We start from the raw sequence: 24,696 nt of genomic DNA on the forward strand, positions 1-24,696 counted from the left end.
AAATACATATTTGCATTAATTTAGCAAGCTCCATAGAAATTAAGTCAAACTGAAAGTACATCGATTTTAAAATAATCCACATTATGAGTTAACTTTTGTGTTTTATTGTTTTTATCCAGTTTGAGAAACGTTTCTGGAATTACTGTTTTTTATCCTTTTTCTGTTTTATATTTTTGTTTGGAATTAGTTTTTATTCACAAGTAATTCATCTGTTTCTCAAAGAGTTTCCAGTAACCTTCTTAGTCTGACTGCTTTGTTTAAACAGAGAGAGCCTTCTTCTGGCAGATCCATTGATGTTTCTCACCACAGCTCACTGATGACCATGTGTTTCTGCCCTTGTAAAACAATGCACAGCGACCGTCAGTAGGAGGAACTATCCAGGAGCTGAGGAGAGAACATGATGTTTAGATGAAGTCTGATAGATTTTATTATTCAAAGTGTTTAGTAATGTGTCTCTTACATTTCAGTCAGATCACTTCCATCCACCCACTTCCATTTCCCATCTTTAACTCTCAGACCAATCCAGAATCCGTTAGTTCCAAAGCTGTTTTTCTTGATTGCTTCCTGGAAGACAGAGAGAGTTGTCAGATATTTAAACATTAAACTGTAATAAACACATAATGACCTAAAGACCCAAAGTGTGTTCAAACCAACACAAAACACAGTTACTTTCTAATTGCATCATATTAATGGGTTTACCTTTTCCTCTGAATCATGTGCAACAGCCAGATATGAATTCTTTCCTCTGCAGTCTCCTCGAGCTTCTTCCCAGGTTTTTTGATTAGCAGGCTGAGCGTCATTATACGCATAGCAGCTGGGCTCAGTGAGTGTCCAACCCTTCTGACAAGGTTGACACTTATTATCTGAAACAACAGAGTCCAAACAATCAGCAACATGCCTGCCTTTTGAACATATTGTAATGATGACCTAATATATAGGATCTGAACATACCAGTGTTTCCTAAGCAGTAGGAATCGATGTTCCACTGAGCTCGACTGATGCTGAGCTCATTCCAGTTTGTTGTCAGGTTTTGTATTTTCTGTTTCAAGTTCTTCTTCTGGTTCTCCAGCTCCTTGTTTTTTGTTGTCAGCTCCTGGACTCCTGCAGAAAGGTCTTTGATCCAGATTCTTGTTGTCCCTCGTCAAGTTTGCATTTTCTAAGCTGAGTTTTGTGTTGTTTGCCCGTAGAGATGAGTTTTCTTTTAACTCGTTCGGACCACTCTCATGAATTAATGTAACTGCAAAATGAAAATTAGCCTCTTAATCAAGGTGATCATGTTTGTCAATTTGCCTCTTTAGGAAACGTTATCCTGTCAGTCTCACTTTAGGTTTTCCGGTCTTTAGACTCAGACTAAAAATGTCTCAGTCCGTCTCAAAGTGTTCTGACTTCTCCAATCCTCAGACCCATTAATATTTCACATTGCCTGAAACTGCTTGTCACTGTGGTTTGAAGTCAACATTACTAAGAGAGGAGTGAAATGGGGAAGTCTTCAAGCCACACATTTGTGAAATAGCAAGCGCTGGTGGGTAGAGAGAGTGGGATGAACTCAGAACTTCACAGAGGCTCAGTAACATGAAAGACACATGACATGTGTTAATAGATTGACATTAGATAGACTTTCATTGTCGTTTGGGTCTGATCATGTGATTTGTTAAGAACAAGAGAAATATAGAATATGACTTGACTCATCTTTTAATTATTTGTATGCATGCTTGTCTGTATTTCCCACTAATGGAGCTGCAGGTATGTACAGTATAGGAAAGTCTCAAACTAATGAATGTATTCATCCACATGAACGGCTTCTTGATTGATAATGTTGCTTTGGGAAAACAAGCAGAATACATGAATGGATGCTACCTCCATGTTGGCCTACAAAGATGCGTCATCATTGCACCACTCTGTAAGAGGAAGACGCTCATAATAATACTTTCTACACTGTCATACTGTGGCATGTACATGATTGATATCAAATGGTGTAAACAGGTAAAACGGCTGCTACTATTCTTTACGGTTTGTCTCATGTCTAAGTGTGAGATAATGCACTTCCTGTTTTGTGTACTTACGGTAGACGCAGACTCCGATGATGCCACCCAGCAGAATGACACAGAGAATCCCCAAACAACAAGCCAAGTGCTGAAAGCGCCGACGTCCTGCTGAGTCTAAACAACACAAATTAATCACATTAACTGTCCAAATGAAGAGTGGTACCTTTCAAAGTTACAGTCTCCTTAGTACAGATATTGTGTCACTTTTCAACAAGGACAATATACAGTATGGTAAATGCAGATGGATCTTCTTTTTTATGAGAGTAAAAGGTAAAAGACAGGAAAGGATACCAAGTTGATTTGACTAACTCAGATGCTTGAACCTTATATTATTCAGTCAAACTTTGGAATACAGTTCAGAACAAAGGAGTGCATTTGGTCCCCTATCACTTACATTGTATGAGAAATGGCCTAAAAGAACAAAAGGAGTGATATGGACAGCGAAAGATTGTTCACATATTTAAACAGGCACCTGACTGTTGTTGAAGGGCCGACTTAAAGAGTTGTGAACCCATTGTGTTTTTTGAGAAACTGCTTCATGTACTTTGCTAAAAGTGTTCCAGTGAGAGTTACCGTAGGTCTTGAGTATTAGTCACTGTAACATTATTGCAGTACAACAGAAACGTTCAATCTCAAAATAACCGTTCGGAAGAGATTTCCTAAAAACGAGTCATTCACAGTTTTTAACACGTTAATAACGTTGCAGATAAACCCCCGTAAAAAGCAACAAAACCACTTGATAAAGTTCAGTAAAAGGCAGTGGTAGAATGTTACTGAATTCATTTAATCATACTGTACTTAAGTGCAAATTTGAGGTACTCTACTTTACTTGAGTATTTTCTTTTCATGCCACTGTATGATTTAACTCAACTACAATTCAAAGGTATCATATCGAATAGAATAGAATGGGAGGGATGAAACCCTCTTTAATGGTGTTACGTACTCCCCCCCTTTTGTTGTCCTCTTTGTTCTCTCTGCTGTGCAGGAACACCTGGCTCCGCCTTCCCCAGGTGTTCCCAGTTGTCACTCAGCCGAGCATAAAAGAGGAGACTGAAGGAGAAGGAGGGGCCGATCACTACTCCGGATGTCTCTGCTGTGTCAGAGCTCTTTTGCCTTTTTGTGGTGTTTCCTGGAGGACGTGTTAGTATTAGGTTTTCGCGGCTTTATTTCTCCCGTTAGGTTCTGTTGGATTTTGGGTAGCGGAGGAAGGCTCTGGATCCTACGGCCCGTGGTGGGGTTGGCCCAAGTCCCCTCCGTCTTTTTGTTTGTTTTACCTGTCCTCCAATGGAATGATTTAGTATTGTGGCAATAAATGTATGATCACAGTTTAGTGCCTACGTGTTGTGTACTTTTGTTTTATGTTGCGGACTGCCTCACGAGCCACTACTATTGAGTAGGGAGGCGGGTCGTAACAAATGGTCCCACATGCAGAGCACTCAGCACACAGTGAAATGTGTTCTCTGCTTTTAACCCTTCCTAGTACCAGGAGTCTAGTATTAGGAGCAGTGGGCAGCTATTGCACAGCTTCCGGGGAGCAATGGGAGTGAGGGGGGAAGGGGGATGGCCGGTGCCTTGCTCAAGGGCACCACGGCAGGGCCCAGGAGGTGGACTGGGACCTCTCCAAGTAACAGTCCACACTCCATATTTAGGTCTGGTCGGGGACTTGAACCGGCAACCCTACGGCTCACAGTCCAAGTACTGACTGAGCCCTGCCGGACATATATCTTACTGCACTACAGTTATAGTAAGTTAATAATTCAGATGCATTATTATTCCAAAAATATAATGTGTTGTTATAAATATGAACAACTGAAAAACTAGATATTAAAGAAACTTAATTGGCATCTGCACACATTTAAGTTTATTTTCTTTAATTAGAACCGTTTTTTGGGTGTTTTTTCTTTAATTTAGAACTTTTCTGTGTCGTGTACATTGATTACTTTAAGTACAGTTTGCTGTTTATACTTACTTACTTTTGTCACAGTCTGCTCCATCTTTCACCAGTAGTTTTCCATTCACCTGTCTCACCTGTTAACCACACCCACGTTTTTGCTCACTCTCTTTCTCTTCTGCTTCCATTAGCTTTTCTGCCAGTATGTAAACCCTCACCCGACACACACCCGTTGCCAGATCGACTTTGCCTTCATGCTAGTCTTTCACACGTTTGTTACCAGATTGCCTACCCGGTCCCTGACCTGCCTGATCCCTGTCCTTGGACTATCCTGCCTCGCCTGCTCCCTGACCCTCTGCCCGGCCCTGACTCACCTTCTGCCCGCTGACCTCTGGTTCGTTTGCCTGCACATCATCCGGCTGATACTGCTGTGCTGGTATCCCTCTGCGCTGGTATTATTACCAATAAAGTACATTACCAATACTCCTAAAGACTGGTGCATACTCTGATTATAACCTTATTTTTGATATGTCAAAAACAAACGGGAGAAAAGACAATGCAGCTTTCCACCATCATTTTTTCATAAGACCAGGATGCCCCGTCTGCAAGACGTTGACATTTGTCACACTGCACACTCCCAATATGTTACGGCTTTGTTAGAGTGCTAGGGTTACTGACAAAGCACTACAGATATAAACTTTAGAACAGTTCTTGTGAACTTGTTCCCTTTTAATGATAGTTATGGTAAAGTAGTGGTAGCAGTGGTAGCAGTAGTACTCCCAGTTGCAGTAACACCTGAATGCTTTTTTTTTAATACAACTTACCCTCGTTCTTTGTTCCGTTCTGCACCTTCAGCTCACCGTACACAGTTTCCTCCCCTCTTTTTGCTGAAAGGTCAAAGGAAATGCTCATGCTCAGGGTTTTTAGAGAATAAATGAGAAGCACTTTTAAAGGCTGCTTTAAGTGTTTGATATAGCAGAAAAATTGCCTTAGAATGATGCAAAAATTCACAGTTTTCCCCTCAAAGTGCAATAAAATGGGCAGCTTCAAAATGATGAGATTGTCTTCAGGTATTGTATCACGCCATTTAAAAAGGGAAACAACATGATACGGGAAACTCAACAGATAATTATCTCACTTCGCAATTTCCTCACTGGTTTTAAATAGATGTGTTCGTGATGATATATCTCCAGTGTGAGACGCTAAATTAAAATACCCAACAAATGCCCATCAGTTTGAATTTTTTAAGAGTTAAAGAAATGTTAATTTAAGTTAAACTGAAGTAGGATGAGGTGTTCAAAGGTTTCAAACTACTCTAGACTTAAAAGTGTTTTCTCAACGTAGTATACATGAACAAAGAAAGCTTACTTCCACCAAAAATGTGCATTGATGAACCAAGAAAACTCATATTATTAAAACCTAGCTGCACGATGATACGTTTTCTTGGTTCATTTGTAGTGAAAAGTTTATACTCAACATTGTGAATTTGAAAAACATCAATGCAAATGTGCTGGGTTAGTTGAAAATCTATTCTTCACCCACACTAAACAAATACAAAAACAGCCTTTTAACAATTTCACTAAAAAGAAAGATTTTTCATGTTTCTGGTTTCACAGTTAAATTACAGGACATTAAAAACAGCAACTTACTTTGGATTGATATTCAACATTGCATTGATCATATTAACAAAGAGGCTCTGTTTCAAAATCACCAGCAGGAAGTGAAAGTTGTTAAATAACTAAACGTACCCGCAGGTGGAGGATTGTTGCCGGCTTTGAACACAACCGAAGCGTAGTTCACCTCCTCCTCTTCCTCCGCCATCACTACAGCCGCTCTGTTGAGCCCTCTCTGACTCGTAGACGGAGAAGTGTTGCTCTAATTAAACCTCTGGACATCGAAGTAGGAGAACTGGTTGTTTCCTCTCTTCTGTTGAAGTCTATCTCTCAGCCTTCAAACTAACCACTTCTGCTTTTGGTCAAGAAGTTCATTTGCATCGCTTCACGTGACTGAACATGGACTGTAGAAATAAATAGTGTGTTCTTGTTTTTTGTCAATGTGCCTCTTTTGGAAGATGTTTCTTGTCCGTCTCTCTTCAGGTTTCAAGAAATACCCCAAAAAAAGACTGGAGCCAAATATGTCATTTTCTTTGAGTTTTCCAATTCTCCGACCCCAGGCCTTTAGTTCCTACTGAGGACTTCGCCTAAAACCGAATTTCACTGTAGTTTTAGGTCAACTTTACTTAGGAAATGAGTGACATGGGGAAGTTTAGTGTTTCTGCAGTCAGATTGGTATTTCAGTAAAGATAGAGGTAACTACAGTTACAGAGAGAGGAAGGTTTTGGGCTTTGTGTGCCTTTCTGTGGTTACATGGTTAAAATAGACACTTGAGAACGGGTTCACATGTTTGAAGCAATAAATCGACACAAACACCTTCAATAAACTGATATTATGGAACTCACAGTAGAAACGAAGGCCCACGATCGCTAACAGTATGAGCCAACACACTGCTATCAGAAGAATATTCTAAGTGAAGAAGAGAAACCACCGACCTGGAAAATAAGAATTCAGTTAAAGTATCTAAACAACAACATTTAACAGCCAAAATACTTTAAAATGTGAATTGTTTTGTGTTCATAATGCACCTGGACGGGTTCTCTTTTTATCCACAGTGCCTCTTGAGGCATTAACATAGTCATCATCTTCTTCTTCAATTTCCTCTGAAAGACATCATTTTTATTTGAGTGCAGTTTTACTGATGTTGAACATCCATGAGGAAGCATTGCACTAAAAGATAGATTTTATGGTTAAAATCAATTTTTAAAAGAAGTTGCAGTTATGCATAATTTCAGAAGCAAAAATCAACAATGTATTTCTACACAGAAAGGGTGAGGGAATGCTCCGGTTTTGGGAAAAAATGAACATGGGATCACTCCGGTCATTGTACGTACTTCGTCTCACTGGAATATTAACGGTCAGATTGAATACAACATCGACCCAATTTCTCCGGTCAATGACGGGAGAGTTTTGAAAGTGAAAAAACACTGTTTCACACATTTAAAAACACTTAAACAATTAAACAATGTTTATCCAGGATTCAGGCACCTTCCCTGGCTTGTAAAATGCGGTGATGCGCCCTGGAGGTATCCGACTATTTAAAAGATGTATACCCAGGATACAATCACTTTTCCTGGCTTGTAAAGTGCTGTGAAGCAGTCTGTTCTCTGGGTGCAGTCTGGGTGCAAGAGCCATGCGCTGCAAGGATCTCTCTGGGTGCGCTCTGTGAGTCTCACACCCCGCTTCTCTCTGGCTGCTCTCTCACTCTATTCACAGCACTTTTCCCCAGCTTTCAAAAACTCATTGCTGGGTAGAAAAGCCTTGTGCATCACCCTGGATCTCTGCATAGATGCCTGTGAGTGTGAGACCCTGCTAACAGCAGTGAACCTGCTGCCAGCATTACGAACATATTAATCAGGCGTTTTAACACTTTTTTCAATGAAAATGATTTGTATTCACTATCATGGGGCAATATAAATCAAATTCCGGGTAATTCGGATCACAATTGTACCTTTTACTATTTAAATGTATTTGTATTATATATTTTTGGGCTATAAAAGTGACATTTCTGGGTGACTTTGTCAGTTTATGGAGCTTAGCCCACAATTCCCGGAGGTTCCAGGCCAAATTTGGGAGCTCATAGGCGGCCTGCCATGCACCCCCACCCGTGGAAAGATGAAAAAAGTAAAGAAAACGGTCAATTATATCTTAAAATATTCAAAAATGAAGTTAAAAAAAATTCTCGAAAAAACGACTGAGTGCCAACGGAGGAGGGGCTCAAAAAAGCTCAACCCTTCGGAGCTTCGGGCTGAAGCCCCGGACACTTTTCCACTCCCCCGTTGCATTTTACAACGGAGAGTGGAATAGAGGCCTCCCCTCCTCCGTCAAAAAAAATGCATTCATCATTTTCAAGCTACCATCTGCACGAAATCGGAAACCCTGTTTTTGAGAGGACTCCGAAAAAAAACGGCTGTGTCAGTTCATGGAGGAATGTGTCCGCTCCATCTGTCCTCTGGCTCGGATACAATTGTTGCATGGAGACCCCCCAGCATGGTTCTTACCAAACTTTAAGTTTTTGAACTGGTCTCTGGGAGTTGTCAGGGAACTCTATCCGCCTTATGAGACACTATTTTCGGATACTTTTTTCCATTTTCACCCCTTTTCTATGGTTCTCCAAAAAGTTAACTCAGACTTTTTCCGACTCTGGAGGAATGTGAGGAGAGTTGTCAGGGGACTCTACCTGGGTTATTAGGCACTATTTTCGGATACAATTTCTCCATTTTCACCCCTTTTCTCTGGTTCTCCCAAAAGTTAACTTTAAATGTTTCTTACTCTGGAGGAATGTGAGGAGAGTTGTCAGGGGACTCTACCTGCCTTATGGGACACTATTTTCGGATACTTTGTTTCCATTTTCACCCCTTTTCTCTGGTTCTCCGAAAAGTTAACTCAGACTTTTTCCGACTCTGGAGGAATGTGAGGAGAGTTGTCAGGGGACTCTACCCGGGTTATGAGGCACTATTTTCGGATACATTTTTTATCATTTTCAGCCCTTTTCCATGGATGAATTGAAACTTCTTTTTTTTACATTTTGGTCAATTTGACCCAGTTCTGGTACCACATTGCCTGGAGGATAGGACCGAGAGATGACAGACTCTCTGGCCGCCTCACAAGTCACTATTGTCGGACACTTTCTTTGCTTTACCCCGGTTCTATAAATCTTTCCTCCTTTGACCATAAAACGTGTTTCCTGCTGGAGTACTGCCTGGTTCCGGTGCACCCCAAACACTCTCATGGTCGGGGCACCATGAATTGATGCATCGGACCCAATGTTACCATCACCAGTCCCACGTTGGTGCGGAGGTGGGACCATTTAACCCGGTGGTAACCCAAGTCCTCCCTTGGTCCGTGTACCAGGCATTGAAGCATCAGACCCATTGTTGCAATCACCGGTTACGCTAACGCATATAAACGGAGAAACAGAAAATAATTTAAATACAATTCACTGTGTCTGTTTTAGTAAGGATTTCATCCGAATGCCCGGTGTGCAGACTCTTCTATCTGGCTTTGAACAAGCACCTTAAGCACAAACATGCAGTGCAGAACTTGGAGGAAAGAGGCATCATTCTTAAAATGGCCAGTGGCAGAATAAATGTTCGGACCAAACCCTGTCCCATCACAGGGTATGCTGGGAAGAGACTAGACCGTCATGTAACTCATGACCACCCTGAGTTCTCCCGAGATGAGGCACATCAGGTCATGGCAAGGCTGAAGCATAGTGTGGCCCTGCAGTTGCTCCATGACCTCCAAGAGACTAATCCCATCATTGGAATGGCTACATCATTGGATATAGACAATGAGGAGGAATACCCGGTGCACCCTCCACCCTTCTCCCCACATACCGAGTGTGACGAAGAGGACTGCAGGCAGGTGATGCTGGAAAATGTGGCATTAAGGGCTCAGACGGATGCCCTAATAAATGCAATGTAATGTAATGAGGTGAAGACCCTGCGCTCCAGGCTGAAAAAGGGGCTAAAACACAGGAAGCAGAGTGCCACTGCTGCTGTGCTTGAGGAAGAGGAAGAATGTATACAATTTAAGGGGCTGGAAATCTCAAGTACCTCCGGCATAAACACAGTAGCCTCCGGCAGCAATACCCCTCTCAAGACTGTCATGCGGTCCCCAGAAGCCTCCGGTAGTGAGACCCCTCTCAAGACCCCGGTCAAGACTCTCATGCGGTCCCCAGAAGCAGAGGTGTGGACTCGAGTCACATGACTTGGACTCGAGTCAGACTCGAGTCACCAATTTGATGACTTGAGACTCGACTTGACAAAATCACAAAACACTTGCGACTCGACTTGGACTTGAACACCAATGACTCTGGACTTGACTTGGACTTGAGCCTTCTGACTTGAGGTGACTTGATACTTTAATTCAGAGGTCTCCAACAGGCCGATCGCGAGCTGCCGTTTGAAGAGCAGACTCCCGTCGGGGAGAGCAGAATCTCCAGCCGCTCCTACTCTTGCTGAGAATCCTTGCAGGCAGGGGCGGGTCTTTATTTAGCTGGGCCACCATGCGGCCAATCATATGCGAGGATACACTAGGATCATACCATTATGATAAAGAAGGTTGGGGGGCACAGCATGTGTAGTGGTACAGGCCAGCTGCACAGAGCGACGGGGAGCCGGATTTAAATGCAAGCACGTCGGAAAAAGTCAAGAAATGAGCGAAAACCGAAAAAAGAAGCAGCATCTGCTGCTTTTCAATGATATTGGAGAAAGCAAAGCTGAGTGCAAGATTTGTAAAATGAAAATAACCTTCAGAGCAGGGTTTTTTTTTGGTAACCACTCAGGATTTATTGTCAGAGGTGGGAGAAGTTCAGACAATTAAAAAAGTTACAATCAGGGTTCCCGCGGGGTCTTAAAAAGTCTTACATTTGATTATCTGAATTGAAGGCCTTAAAAAGGTCTTAAATATGATTTAGAAGGTCTTAAAAATTATTGGATTTGAAAGGTACTTCTGTGTTTTGTGAAAGCGTCTAAATGTGTTTTGGGGGAAATGTCCGGGCTACAAAGTAACCAGTACGGTAATAGCCTTTCAGTTCCCCCCAACAATTTGTATTGAATTAAATCAACATGGAACCAGTAATCACTAACTTTGTTTCCCCCGGCCCTTTATTGAAGAACACCCATCTAGTAACCTAGCAACCAAGCTTCAGCTCATGTAGCCTATCTTCGAATCTACTTACAAATAAATATGGGGAAGTGTCAGTTCAACCGTATTTGGTTGGAAAACATCTAATTTAGTGCTTGGTTGAAACCAGTGGGGGGGAACGTGTTTGAAGCCCGCTGCACCTTTTGCAAAATAAATTAGCGTTTGTTTTGCTAATGTAGCGTTAGCTAGTGCAGCAGCTCCCGCAACAACACCGGGGGACCTCCGGGCGACGTTTGGGTCTACGTCAACCCTAAAAGCGGAGGTGCTGTAGACGCTAAATACCGTAGCTAAACACCAATCATACAACAGCAACGATGAAATAGTGTAGCCAAGGCAGCAGAGCTCTGAATATAGCTCTTGTCACTCTCTGTCACACACACACACACACACACAACACACACACACACACACACACACACACACACACACACACACACACACACACACACACACACACACACACACACACACACACACACACACACACACACACACACACACACACACACACACACACACACACACACAAACACACACACACACACACACACACACACACACACACACACACACACTCAAGCACACACAGACACACACACATACATGTGTTCAGTCATTTTTCTTATGTTGAACATGAATACATTTACTTTGTAAGTGATTATGGGACGTATTTCTTCTTTCATATCAATTTTCCTTCATACTTTATTGCTGTGAAATAGGTCTTAAATTATATTCAAAGTGGTCTTAAAAATGTGTTAAAAAGTCTTAAATTTGAGTTGGCGAAACCTGCAGGAACCCTGTACAATAAAAAGTCCTGCATTCAAAATGTTACAAGTAAAAGTAAAAAAGTATTATCATCAAAATATACTTAAAGTACTACCTGCAGAGGGATCTAGATTCAGGTGTTCTCTTCCCCATAGAGACCGCCTCGCTGCACATTATCCCTTGCATAAAGATAGATTGTGGGTCCCTTATAACATGTTGTACACAGTGTAAATAAACATTCTGGTCACCTTAACATCAGGGATCTTATACATTAAACTCCTTCTGAATCAAACCGTCACGGTAGCCTTACCTTACTGATCCCTCTTAAAATAGAAAAAAACACGTTACTTTACCAGCAGAGAGAAAATTGATTATTAAATTATCAATGTGACTAATAAAGAGTAGTTTGATTATTAAGTATTATTCTGTTGATGGATGTCATTACATTTGATGAAATGCACATAATGACTTGTTTAAGACTCGTTTTGTCAAAGTTTAGGACTTGGACTTGACTTGAACTTGCCCATCCTGACTTGAGACTTGACTTGGACTTGAGCGCAAAGACTTGAGACTCGACTTGGACTTGAGCGCAAAGACTTGAGACTTGACTCGGACTTGCAAAACAATGACTTGGTCCCACCTCTGCCCAGAAGCCTCCGGTAGTGAGACCCCTCTCAAGACCCCGGTCAAGACTGTCATGCGGTCCCCAGCAGCCTCAGGCAGCAATACCCCTCTCAAGACCCCGGTCAAGACTGTCATGCGGTCCCCAGAAGCCTCCGGCAGCAATACCCCTCTCCAGACCCCGGTCAAGACTGTCATGCGGTCCCCAGAAGCCTCCGGCAGCAATACCCCTCTCAAGACCCCGGTCAAGACTGTCATGCGGTCCCCAGAAGCCTCCGGTAGTGAGACCCCTCTCAAGACCCTGGTCAAGACTGTCATGCGGTCCCCAGAAGCCTCTGGTAGTGAGACCCCTATATGCCAGAAGACCGGTGCGTCTGTCTACAATAAGCTGAAAGCTAATCTGGCTAAGAACTGGCCCTCTCCCCAAATCACTGGTCCACTGGGAAGGGACGGGGGAATACCATGCGTGAAATCACGTTGCCTCAAAGCATGGAGACGTACATTCAGACATACAGGGATCATTGTGAGGGTGTCGCACCGACAGTAAAACGGAAAGAAAATTGTCTGTCCAAGGTCAGCCGGATATAGAACTTCCTCGTATTCATGGCCCATGGTGTTAACCGGCTGTCAGATTGGCTGTTCCTAAAAGACACGAAGAGGGTCCGTGGCTTGAGCGAGTATATTGCAAAGTCGGGCCGGGCAGTCACAACATCGCTGTTGTTCCTGAAGAATGTGAACCATTTCCTGAGGTACTTGTCTGAGTCAAAGCTCCGGGGGTGCAGGCTCACCATGTCTGATATGACCCACATCATCAGAGAGGTGACAGCCAACATGAGTGACTTGAAAAAGTCTGTCACTGTCCACCAGTTTAAGGTGAAGAGGAACAAGCTGGATCGTCTGCCGAGCCAGGCAGAGCTTCTCGCCGCCATGGCGGCCGCTGAGAAGCGCATCCCTGATCTCCTTGACCTGATGGCTAGCAATCCGACCTCAATCACCCAGTACCTGCTATATGGCTATCTAACCCTCCATTGGAGCCTCCTGTATGGCCACCGTCCGGGTGTGTATGCAAACATGACCAACACTGGGGTCTTTGAGGCGGACAGAAGGGGCACTGCTGAGGGCTACATCATCCACGTGCAGGATCACAAGACTGCCAAGACATTTGGCGAAGCACAGCTGGTGCTTACAGTAAAGGAGTTTAGCTGGGTCATGCGGTGGATGGGGATAAAAGAGGGCTTGTCGGGTCCTCAGAATGAATTATTCCTTTTCACAACGGGGAAGTATGCCTCCAAGAACCTGAACGCTCACTTGAAGAGGGCTTGGGCTGATGCTGGGCTAGAAACAGCCGTCACCTTCACAATCCTGCGCACTGCCCTGGCTGCCAATATCAAGCTTCACCAAGATCCAGAAAGCAGGTCGATTCTCGCCAGGTTTATGTGTCACGACGTAAGCACTGCAGACCGGTTCTACGCGAATACGCCTGGAATAAAGGAGGGATTGAAGATCCGCTCCATGTTCAGGGCGGCAGCAGCTGCAGCAGCATCATCGGAAGGAGGTCTGTTTATTATGTATATTGTGTATACTGTTTTTGAACCTCTCCTGGAAATACACATATTCTGTGCATTTCCAGGAGAGGTTCAATGTTAAATGATATCGTGCAAAATGACAGGCTAAAACTCTCTTCCAAACGTTTAAAAACACTTTTGTAAAGTGCAGTGATGAGCCCTGGTAGTATCAGGGGCATGAGGTTCTGGAGGATGTGAACATCTGGGTTTAGTCCGTGGGGGAGTGCTTAAGTCCGGGGGGCCGGGGACTCACGGTGTGCAAGGTTATGGAAGTGCGCATGTGAGGGAGACATGCTGGAGGTCATTAGTCCGTCCTTTGGGGCTCTGTGACGGGCCACAAACACCTCATTCACACCAATGGTGTTTCAGGGCCGGTTCGGAGCTGGAGCTTGAAAAGCACCGGGTTTTCCTGTTCACACCGCAGCGGAGCAGCCTCTTAGCTCCGGAATCCGGTTCATTTCGAGCACCAAAAAATGGTCCGGCCAGAGCAAAAGCACCACATACGTCACGCTTACGTCGAGGCGAGGGCAGGGGAAGGGGCGGGATCAATTCCTGAACAACAACAAAAAGCCCGCGTTTTATCCAGTTTGTACACAACGATGGAGAAACGTAACAAGCAGCAGTGGTCCACTGAAGAGACCAGCTACCTACTGGGAATCTGGTCTTCCGAAGAGGTACAGAGGAAGCTGGAGCACAATCGGCCATTGTTGTTGTTGTCGGTGTCAGCTGTGAGGTGTTTCCGCGCGGTTTGGCTTTATGAAGCAGGCACGCAAACGGTTACGCCATGACGCAAACGATGACGCAGCACCAGTCGGACTCTGGGCAGTGTGAAAAGAGCCGGAGCTAAACCGAAGAACCGGTTCTGAACCTGAAAAGCTCTAGCACGGAGCTTGAACCGGAGTTGCGTTGGTGTGAATGAGGTAATAGAGGTGCCATTGCTGGTCTCTCTCCTGGAGGTGTGAAATAAGCAGAGTGCTCATGTGAGGGAGACATGCTGGAGGTCTGTAGTCCGTCCTTTGGGGGTCTTGGAGGGGCCACAGAAAGGTGATTTCCCCAGTCTCTGTCCTGGATGTGTGAAATAAACAGAGTCCCCATTTCAGGGACACATGCTGGAGGTCTCTCTCCTGAGAGTGGACGTCCATTGCCTCTAAATAGAGGTAAAATTAGGTCTGTCACTTTGGGTAACCGCACCACTGTCTGACGTCTCCCGAGAGTGGACGTCCATTGTCTCTAAATTGGGTTAGGGTAAGCTTTAATGTATGAGTAATGTTCCAGACACAGATATTAATCTAAAGCAGAACTAAAAACCACACACAGAGAATTGTTCGGTTCTCACGCTGACTTTTGTCTTTAAAATAACAAACATATATCTTTCTGCTGAAACTAAAAACCATTAGACAAACTAAAATTAGATTTATTTGAAAATAGACACATTGTTAGTTTTTGTCATAAGAACATGGCTTGTTTGATGGTCAGAAACACAATATTTTGACTTTAATGTAAAACCAGAAAAAAGACTGGAGCTTCATTTGATAAAGATAAAATACCCAATATGATGCTTCCTCAGAGACCTCGACACCAATCCCACAACCCCAATGTGTGGCTGTCGATCAGCGTTTGTCACCTTAGTTTTTGCAGTTTTTCATTCGATTCAATTCCACTTCCTGTCCCTCTCTGAAACTCTGCTGGTGCTGATGTTGACAGAGTGACTGAATATTGAGGCCTGATCTCCTTCTATCTTATTTTTCATTAAAAATGGTGACTATGTTAATGCCTTTTGAGGCATTAACATAGTCATCTTCTTCTTCTTCAATTTCCTCTGAAAGATAAACACTTGATTTATATTTGAGTGCTGTTTTACTCCCAGCATGTTGAGCATCCACGAGGAACCATTGAAACACTGAAAGATGGATTTTGGGATTAAATCGATATTTAAAAACAGTTGCAGTTATGTAAGGGATCAGAAGCAGAAGTCAACAACGCACTTCTACATAGAGAGATACAAAATGTGTTAAGTCTTAATGTACGAGTAATGTTCCAGACACAGATATGAATCTAAAGCAGAACTAAAGACCACACAGAGAATTGTTCGGTTCTCTCGCTGACATTTTCTTTAAAATAAAAAAACAAATATCTTTCTGCTGAAACTAAAAACCATTAGACAAACTAAAATCTCATTTATTTTAAATAAACAAATAGTTTTTTTCATAAGAGGTGTTGATACATCGACAGCTTCTTACTCAATTTAGTCAGAGAGAAATAAATACATTGCATTTATAATTCTGTATTTATCAGAGTTTGAAAATCACAATTTTAAAGATCACATTTGAAATAAATGTTGGTATTTTAAACACTGCTGAGTTCTTCTGTTCATCGTGGACAAAGGTCTGAAGTCCTGCTGCAGACCTGAGGCTGTCAGAGAGCGTCTGCTCCGATGTGACGCTCTTTATTCGACTTCTGCTCTGAGGTTATGGTGTGAAGTTTACCCCAGACATGTTGCAACCTATCAAATAGCTTTGACCTTATTTGGCTTGATTAAACCTATTGACAACGTCAACGAGCGAAATGAAAGAAAACGACTAGGACAAATGATATGTATGGAGAAAAAAAGTAGTTTGCTTTTCAAACTGGGACAAGAAAACACCAGAGAAGTAACGGGGCAGAAACCCTCCTTTTTACGCAGCGGGTCCAGACATAGACATCAAACCATATTCAGTTGCCAGTTCCTTTGGCATTAGGGCAGAGATATCTAGATACTTTCCAAGGTTTGACATAATGAATTGTGCTAATTTTAAAGCAAGCAACGATGTTTTCAAATCTGTAATCAAAAAGCTCCTCAGAAACGCCTTGGAAGCAGTTCCTGCCGTTGCTACGTAGTTCAAAACGGTAACAACGGACTATTTTTCTTAGCGGATGCATGTCAATTTAAATAAATACAACTATTTTTTAAATCAATAAATGCATTTCCATTAATATTGGGAGTCATGTCGTTTCCTTGTTGAGAATGTGGCCCTGTCATAAGCGGGATAATGTTCAGCGACTTGGTCATTGAAGATGATGACCAAGTCGCTGCACATTATCCCTTACATATCATCTTACTTAGTGTTTGCACCTGATGTTGACAGAGTGACTGAATATTGAGGTCTGATCTCCTTCTATCTTATTCTCATCCAAATGGTCGCACCATGAATCAGATTGTTTCTCCAGACTTGATTAAAGCACTGATGTTTTCAAGAGAAACACAAAAACAACAATGTGTGGCAGCACATTTATTCACTGGTGACAACAGAGTGAAACAAGACATTGCTCATAGACACAAATACAGATAGATACAAATCATCCATAAACTGTGCGTCATCAGAATAGCATCAGGGACAGTTTCATCCCACTGGCCATCAGACTATTAAACACCTGAGCTTGCACTATTTCTATCTGTATTGTTGTTTTTTATATGTATTTCTTATGTCTTGTTAATTGCACTGTTAAGGAACCTGAGATCACATGTTTTTATACATTACATAATCACACCGTAGTTTCTAAATGTCATGACGATAAACCTTTGAATCTTGAAAATAGTTATTTAACAGACTCTGGAACTTTGTATTGAGAACAAGTGATGCAGCGCCCTCTGCTGGCCGGTAGAAGCAATACAATAACATGGTCCATAGTCTTTGCAATAATCTGCAGAGTTGAAGCGTTGCATCTCTAACACAACAGAATAACATTATTCACACTAAACAGTTTAACTATTTTAACCATCCATATCTAATAAAAACACCATCACATGTTAAAGAAATACATATTTGCATTAATTTAGCAAGCTCCATAGAAATGAAGTCAAACTGAAAGTACATCGATTTTAAAATAATCCACATTATGAGTTAACTTTTGTGTTTTATTGTTTTTATCCAGTTTGAGAAACGTTTCTGGAATTACTGTTTTTTAACCTGTTTTTTTTTGGAATTTGTTTATATTCACAAGTAATTCATCTGTTTCTCAAAGAGTTTCCAGTAACTTTCTTAGTATGACTGCTTTGTTTAAACAGAGAGAGCCTTCTTCTGGCAGATCCATTGTTGTTTCTCTTCACAGCTCACTGATACCCATGTGTTTCTGCTCCGGACAGAGATTGCACAGCGACCGTCAGCAGCCTCTGCATTAAAGGAGCTGAGGAGAGAACATGGTGTTTAGAGAAAGGCTGATAGATGTTATTATTCAAAGTGTTTAGTAATGAATCTCTTACCTATCAGTCAGATCACTTCCATCCACCCACTTCCATTTCCCATCTTCAACTCTCAGACCAATCCAGAATCCGTTAGTTCCTAAACTACCTGGGCTGTATTTATTGATGATGACAATCTGACAACAGAGAAACCAATATCAGGTATTTACACCGTATAAGTAAATAAACACATACTGACCTAAAGACCCAAAGTGTGTTCAAACCTACACAAAACACAATTACTTTCTAATTGCATCATATTAATGGGTTTACCTTTTCATCTGAATCATGTGCAACAGCCAGATCTGAATTCTTTCCTCTGCAGTCTCCTCGAGCTTCTTCCCAGGTTTTTTGATTAGCAGGCTGAGCGTCATTATACGCATAGCAGCTGGGCTCAGTGAGTGACCAGCCCTTCTGACAAGGTTGACACTTATTATCTGAAACAACAGAGTCCAAACAATCAGCAACATGCCTGCCTTTTGAACATATTGTAATGATGACCTAATATATAGGATCTGAACATACCGGCGTTTCCTAAGCAGTAGGAATCGATGTTCCACTGAGCTCGACTGATGCTGAGCTCATTCCAGTTTGTTGTCAGGTTTTGTATTTTCTGTTTCAAGTTCTTCTTCTGGTTCTCCAGCTCCTTGTTTTTTGTTGTCAGCTCCTGGACTCCTGCAGAAAGGTCTTTGACGTTTCTCTCTGAGACATTATAGGCTTGTGTCAGGTTGCCCAACTGGTCCTCCAGATTCTTGTTGTCACTCGTCAAGTTTGCATTTTCTAAGCTGAGTTTTGTGTTGTTTGCCAGAAGAGATGAGTTTTCTTTTAACTCGTTCGGACCACTCTCATGAATTAATGTAACTGCAAAATGAAAATTAGCCTCTTAATCAAGGTGATCATGTTTGTCAATTTGCCTCTTTAGGAAAACGTTATCCTGTCAGTCTCACTTTAGGTTTTCCGGTCTTTAGACTCAAACTAAAAATGTCTCAGTCCGTCTCAAAGTGTTCTGACTTCTCCAATCCTCAGACCCATTCATATTTCACATTGCCTGAAACTGCTCGTCACTGTGGTTTGAAGTCAACATTACTAAGAGAGGAGTGAAATGGGGAAGTCTTCAAGCCACACATTTGTGAAATAGCAAGCGCTGGTGGGTAGAGAGAGTGGGATGAACTCAGAACTTCACAGAGGCTCAGTAACATGAAAGACACATGACATGTGTTAATAGATTGGCATTAGATAGACTTTCAATGTCGTTTGGGTCTGATCATGTGATTTGTTAAGAACAAGAGAAATATAGAATATGTCTTTACTCATCTTTTAATTATTTGTGTGCATGCACTTGTCTGTATTTCCCACTAATGGTGCTGCAGGTAATGAATGTATTCATCCACATGAACGGCTTCTTGATTGATAATGTTGCTTTGGGAAAACAAGCACAATACATGAATGGATGCTACCTCCATGTTGGCCTACAAAGATGCGTCATCATTGCACCACACTGTAAGAGGAAGACGCTCATAATAATACTTTCTAAACTGTCATACTGTGGCATGTACATGACTGATATCAAATGGTGTAAACAGGTAAAACGGCTGCTACTATTCTTTACGGTTTGTCTCATGTCTAAGTGTGAGATAATGCACTTCCTGTTTTGTGTACTTACGGTAGACGCAGACTCCGATGATGCCACCCAGCAGAATGACACAGAGAATCCCCAAGCAACAAGCCAAGTGCTGAAAGCGCCGACGTCCTGCTGAGTCTAAACAACACAAATTAATCACATTAACTTTCCAGATGAAGAGTGGTACCTTTCAAAGTTACAGTCTCCTTAGTACAGATATTGTGTCACTTTTCAACTAGGACAGTATACAGTATGGTAAATGCAGATGGATCTTCTTTTTCATGAGAGTAAAAGGTAAAAGACAGGAAAGGATACCAAGTTGATTTGACTAACTCAGATGCTTGAACCTTATATTATTCAGTCAAACTTTGGAATACAGTTCAGAACAAAGGAGTGCATTTGGTCCCCTATCACTTACATTGTATGAGAAATGGCCTAAATGAACAAAAGGAGTGATATGGACAGCGAAAGATTGTTCACATATTTAAACAGGCACATGACTGTTGTTAAAGGGCCGACTTAAAGAGTTGTGAACCCATTGTGTTTTGAGAAACTGCTTCATGTACTTTGCTAAAAGTGTTCCAGTGAGAGTTACGGTAGGTCTTGAGCAGTGTTGGGACTAACGCATTACAAGTAACGTGTTACTGTAACGCCGTTACTTTTGGCAGTAACTAGTAAGCTAACGCATTACTTTTTAAATTCAGTAACGCAGTTACCGTTATTACATGGTGCGTTACTCCGTTACTGCGTTAGTTTTTTTATATAGTCAACAGCCAGGCGAACAGAGATGAGTACAGTACTTGAGTAAATGTACTTAGATACTTCCTGTGTCACATGCGGAGACGCGCTGTGGGCGTGTTTGTGTTGTTTACAACAAGACTATCATGGCGGCGGCGGAGCTCAAGTCTAGTTTCTCCACCTGGAGATATTCTCACTATTTCACTTTTGTCGAGCACAAAGAAAATAACGTTTTAGTTAAATGTAAGTTGTGTCTTGGCGGGTCAAAGATCCTATCTACTGCCCAAACCAGTAATTCAAATCTCTTAAAACATCTGCAAAAACAACATGCTGGGACGAAGCTAGTAGCTAAGACCACAGAGACTCAGCCGACGCCACTCCACCTCCACCTAAGCAACAGCGGCTGGATTTTAACCGAGGGACTGCTAGCCAGGGAAAAGTCGATAAAGCCATTGCACGGTATGTTGTAGAACACATGCAGGCTATTGCTACAGTGGAGTCACCCGCTTTCAGGGAGCTAGTTAGCATGATAGCATGTCCGGGCGGCACACGGCATATGGGACGGAAAACTTTTTCCAACTACCTGGAGAAAGAATATACAAAAATGGAAAGCCAGCTAATGCTATAAGGGCATTAATGGGAGCCCTTTTTCAAAGTAACTAAAACGTTACTTTTCACAGTAACGCATCACTTTTGGGTGTAAGTAACTAGTAAAGTAACTGAGTTACTTTTGACATGAAGTAACTAGTAATGGTAACTAGTTACTGGTTTTCAGTAACTAGCACAACACTGGTCTTGAGTATTAGTCACTGTAACATTATTGCAGTACAACATAAAAGTTCAATCTCAAAATAACCGTTCGGAAGAGATTTCCTAAAAACGAGTCATTCACAGTTTTTAACACGCTAATAACGTTGCAGATAAACCCCCGTAAAAAGCAACAAAACCACTTGATAGAGTTCAGTAAAAGGCAGTGGTAGAATGTTACTGAATACATTTAATCAAACTGTACTTAAGTGCAAATTTGAGGTACTCTACTTTACTTGAGTATTTTCTTTTCATGCCACTGTATGATTTAACTCAACTACAATTCAAAGGTATCATATCGAATAGAATAGAATGGGAGGGATGAACCCCTCTTCAATGGTCACACATGCAGAGCACTCAGCACACAGTGACATGTGTTCTCTGCTTTTAACCCTTCCTAGTACCAGGAGTCTAGTACTAGGAGCAGTGGGCAGCTATTGCACAGCGCCCGGGGAGCAATGGGAGGGAAGGGGGATGGCCGGTGCCTTGCTCAAGGGCACCACGGCAGGGCCCAGGAGGTGGACTGGGACCTCTCCAAGTAACAGTCCACACTCCATATTTAGGTCTGGTCGGGGACTTGAACCGGCAACCCTACGGCTCACAGTCCAAGTACTGACTGAGCCCTGCCGGACATATATCTTACTGCACTACATTTGTAGTAAGTTAATAATTCAGATGCATTATTATTCCAAAAATATAGTGTGTTGTTATAAATATGAACAACTGAAAAACTAGATAATAAAGAAACTTAATTGGCATCTGCACACATTTAAGTTTATTTTCTTTAATTAGAACCGTTTTTTGGGTGTTTTTTCTTTAATTTTGAACTTTTCTGTGTCGTGTACATTGATTACTTTAAGTACAGTTTGCTGTTTATACTTACTTACTTTTGTCACAGTCTGCTCCATCTTTCACCAGTAGTTTTCCATTCACCTGTCTCACCTGTTAACCACACCCACGTTTTTGCTCACTCTCTTTCTCTTCTGCTTCCATTAGCTTTTCTGCCAGTATTTAAACCCTCACCCGACACACACCCGTTGCCAGATCGACTTTGCCTTCATGCTAGTCTTTCACACGTGTGTTACCAGATTGCCTACCCGGTCCCTGACCTGCCTGATCCCTGTCCTTGGACTATCCTGCCTCGCCTGCTCTGCCTGACCCTCTGCCCGGCCCTGACTCACCTTCTGCCCGCTGACCTCTGGTTCGTTTGCCTGCACATCATCCGGCTTATACTGCTGTGCTGGTATCCCTCTGCGCTGGTATTATTACCAATAAAGTACATTACCAATACTCCTAAAGACTGGTGCATACTATGATTATAACCTTATTTTTGATATGTCAAAAACAAACGGGAGAAAAGACAGTGCAGCTTTCCACCATCATTTTTTAATAAGACCAGGATGCCCCGTCTGCAAGACGTTGACATTTGTCACACTGCACACTCCCAATATGTTACGGCTTTGTTAGAGTGCTAGGGTTACTGACAAAGCACTACAGATATAAACTTTAGAACAGTTCTTGTGAACTTGTTCCCTTTTAATGATAGTTATGGTAAAGTAGTGGTAGCAGTGGTAGCAGTGGTACTCCCAGTTGCAGTAACACCTGAATGCTTTTTTTAATACAACTTACCCTCGTTCTTTGTTTCGTTCTGCGCCTTCACCTCACCGTACACAGTTTCCTCCCCTCTTTTTGCTGGAAGGACAAAGAAAATGCTCATGCTCAGGTTTTTAGAGAATAAATGAGAAGGACTTTAAAAGGCTGTTTTCATTGTTTGATATAGCAGAAGAATTGCCTTACAGTACGATGATGCAAAATTCACAGTTTTTTCCTCAAAGTGCATTAAAGTGGGCAAATTCAAAATGATGAGATTGTCTTCAGGTATTGTGTCATGCCGTTTAAAAAGGGAAGCGACATGATACGGGAAACTCTCAACACATAACTAGCTCACTTCGCAATTTCCTCACTGGTTTTAAATAGATGTGTTGTGATGATATATCTCCAGTGTGAGTCGCTAAATTAAAAACCCAACAAATGACCATCAGTTTGAGTCTTTTTAAGAGAAGAAATATGAATTGAAGTTAAACTGAAATAGGATGAGGTGTTCAAAGGTTTCAAACTACTCTATATGTAAAAGTGTTTTCTCAACGTAGTATACATGAACAAAGAAAGCTTACTTCTACTAAAAATGTGCATTGATGAACCCAGAAAACTCATATTATTAAAACCTAGATGCACGATGATACGTTTTCTTGGTTCATTTGTAGTGAAAGGTTTATACTCAACATTGTGATTTTGAAAAACATCAATGCAAATGTGCTGGGTTAGCTAAACATCTATTCTTCACCCACACTAAACAAATACAAAAACAGGTACATTATTTGCAGATTTGTCATGTTTCTGGTTTCACAGTTAAATTACAGGACATTAAAAACAGCAACTTACTTTGGATTGATATTCAACATTGCATTGATCATATTAACAAAGAGGCTCTGATTCAAAATCACCAGCAGGAAGTGAAAGTTGTTAAATAACTAAACGTACCCGCAGGTGGAGGATTGTTGCCGGCTTTGAACACAACCGAAGCGTAGTTCACCTCCTCCTCTCCCTCCGCCATCACTCCAGCCGCTCTGTTGAGCTCTCTCTGACTCGTAGACGGAGAAGTGTTGCTCTAATTAAACCTCTGGACATCGCAATAGGAGAACTGGTTGTTTCCTCTCTTCTTTTGAAGTCTATCCCTCAGCCTTCATATTAAGCACTTCTGCTTTTGGTCGAGAAGTTCATTTGCATCGCTTCACGTGACTGAACATGGACCTTAGAAATAAATGTGGCATTATGAAATAAAAGTCTCTTGAAATAAATAAATGTGTATTTAAAGGTACATTTATATATATATATATGTATTGCCTTATTTATTTATTTCATATGCATATTTATATATATGTGTATTTATTTAATTATTTATGTATTTAATTTTGGCTTAAACGGCATTCCATAGGTTAGAGGCAGCCGGCTTAAATAGCGAGCTCTGCTGTTTATTAACAGATAGATTAAAAACAGCAGGATTCCACACAGCGGCGTGCATTGAAAGCTTCACCATTCACTTTGAATGGGGTGACGTCACTTTTTGCCCAACTGCATTGTGGGAAGCGACGCGGAGCTTTGCTGGCGTGGCTCGCTGCAAAAGTTGAGCAATGTTCAACTTTTGAAGCCTCGGCAGAAGCGTCAGCCAATCAAATCATATGCCAGTACAAGCTCTAGCCAATCAAACCGCTGCTTGTGTGTTAGGGGCGGGAGATTCATGTGATTGGTTGTTGGTCGAGTTTCAGACACGCCCGCCGGCAAGCTTCAACATACGGCGCTGTGTGGACGGGCCGTGGCTAGACGCGTTGCGGGCGCTGAGGGCGCTGCAGGCAATGCGGGCACTAGGGACGCTCAGTAGGCTGAAGCCAGCTGACGTTCTGCCGGATGTCGTCTGCTTGCTTTGCGGCAGACTTCATCGACTCCACCAAGGTGTGGAACTGGGGTCCAAACAACCCGTCCCGGCTGATCGGAGCCTCCAGCAGCACTTTTCTGTCCGCCTCCGGTATGGACCCCTGCTTCATTTAATTTAATTTCAAACCTTTATTCAGCCAGAGGTAGTGCTGGATCTGCGTCATCCTA

At 42.2% G+C, this 24,696-nt stretch overlaps 1 protein-coding gene across 4 annotated transcripts; it reads right to left on the bottom strand.

The window, feature by feature from the left end:
- Positions 1-161: 161 nt before the first annotated feature.
- On the bottom strand, positions 162-23,741 carry LOC117538287 (C-type lectin domain family 12 member B-like). 4 transcript variants are annotated; one of them, XM_034203886.1, is made up of 7 exons: positions 23,578-23,741; positions 22,666-22,728; positions 19,534-19,629; positions 18,396-18,731; positions 18,144-18,307; positions 17,892-18,007; positions 162-384 (listed from the first exon to the last, which is right to left on the bottom strand). In XM_034203886.1, the coding sequence occupies exons 1-7, from the start codon at positions 23,648-23,650 to the stop codon at positions 258-260; spliced, it is 975 nt and encodes a 324-aa protein (XP_034059777.1). In that variant the 5' UTR covers positions 23,651-23,741; the 3' UTR covers positions 162-257. The 4 variants fall into 4 exon arrangements, with proteins under 4 accessions (XP_034059777.1, XP_034059779.1, XP_034059778.1 ...); XM_034203888.1 differs by lacking the exon at positions 162-384 and adding an exon at positions 16,906-17,815 and having other exon boundaries at positions 18,396-18,545; XM_034203887.1 differs by lacking the exon at positions 162-384 and adding an exon at positions 16,906-17,815 and having other exon boundaries at positions 18,396-18,572.
- Between the last annotated feature and the right edge of the window lie 955 nt (positions 23,742-24,696).

This window comes from Gymnodraco acuticeps, unplaced genomic scaffold, assembly GCF_902827175.1.
Source record: "Gymnodraco acuticeps unplaced genomic scaffold, fGymAcu1.1, whole genome shotgun sequence".
NCBI lineage: Eukaryota > Metazoa > Chordata > Actinopteri > Perciformes > Bathydraconidae > Gymnodraco > Gymnodraco acuticeps.

Excerpts from the sequence above, each read along its gene's own strand:
- LOC117538287 (XM_034203886.1), bottom strand. The coding sequence starts at position 23,650 with ATGGCGGAGGGAGAGGAGGAGGTGAACTACGCTTCGGTTGTGTTCAAA. Across the intron at positions 18,008-18,143 it reads CACATGATTCAGATGAAAAG|ATTGTCATCATCAATAAATA; the intron begins GTAAACCCATTA and ends CTCTGTTGTCAG. Across the intron at positions 385-17,891 it reads GGAAGTGATCTGACTGATAG|CTCCTGGATAGTTCCTCCTA; the intron begins GTAAGAGATTCA and ends TTCTCTCCTCAG.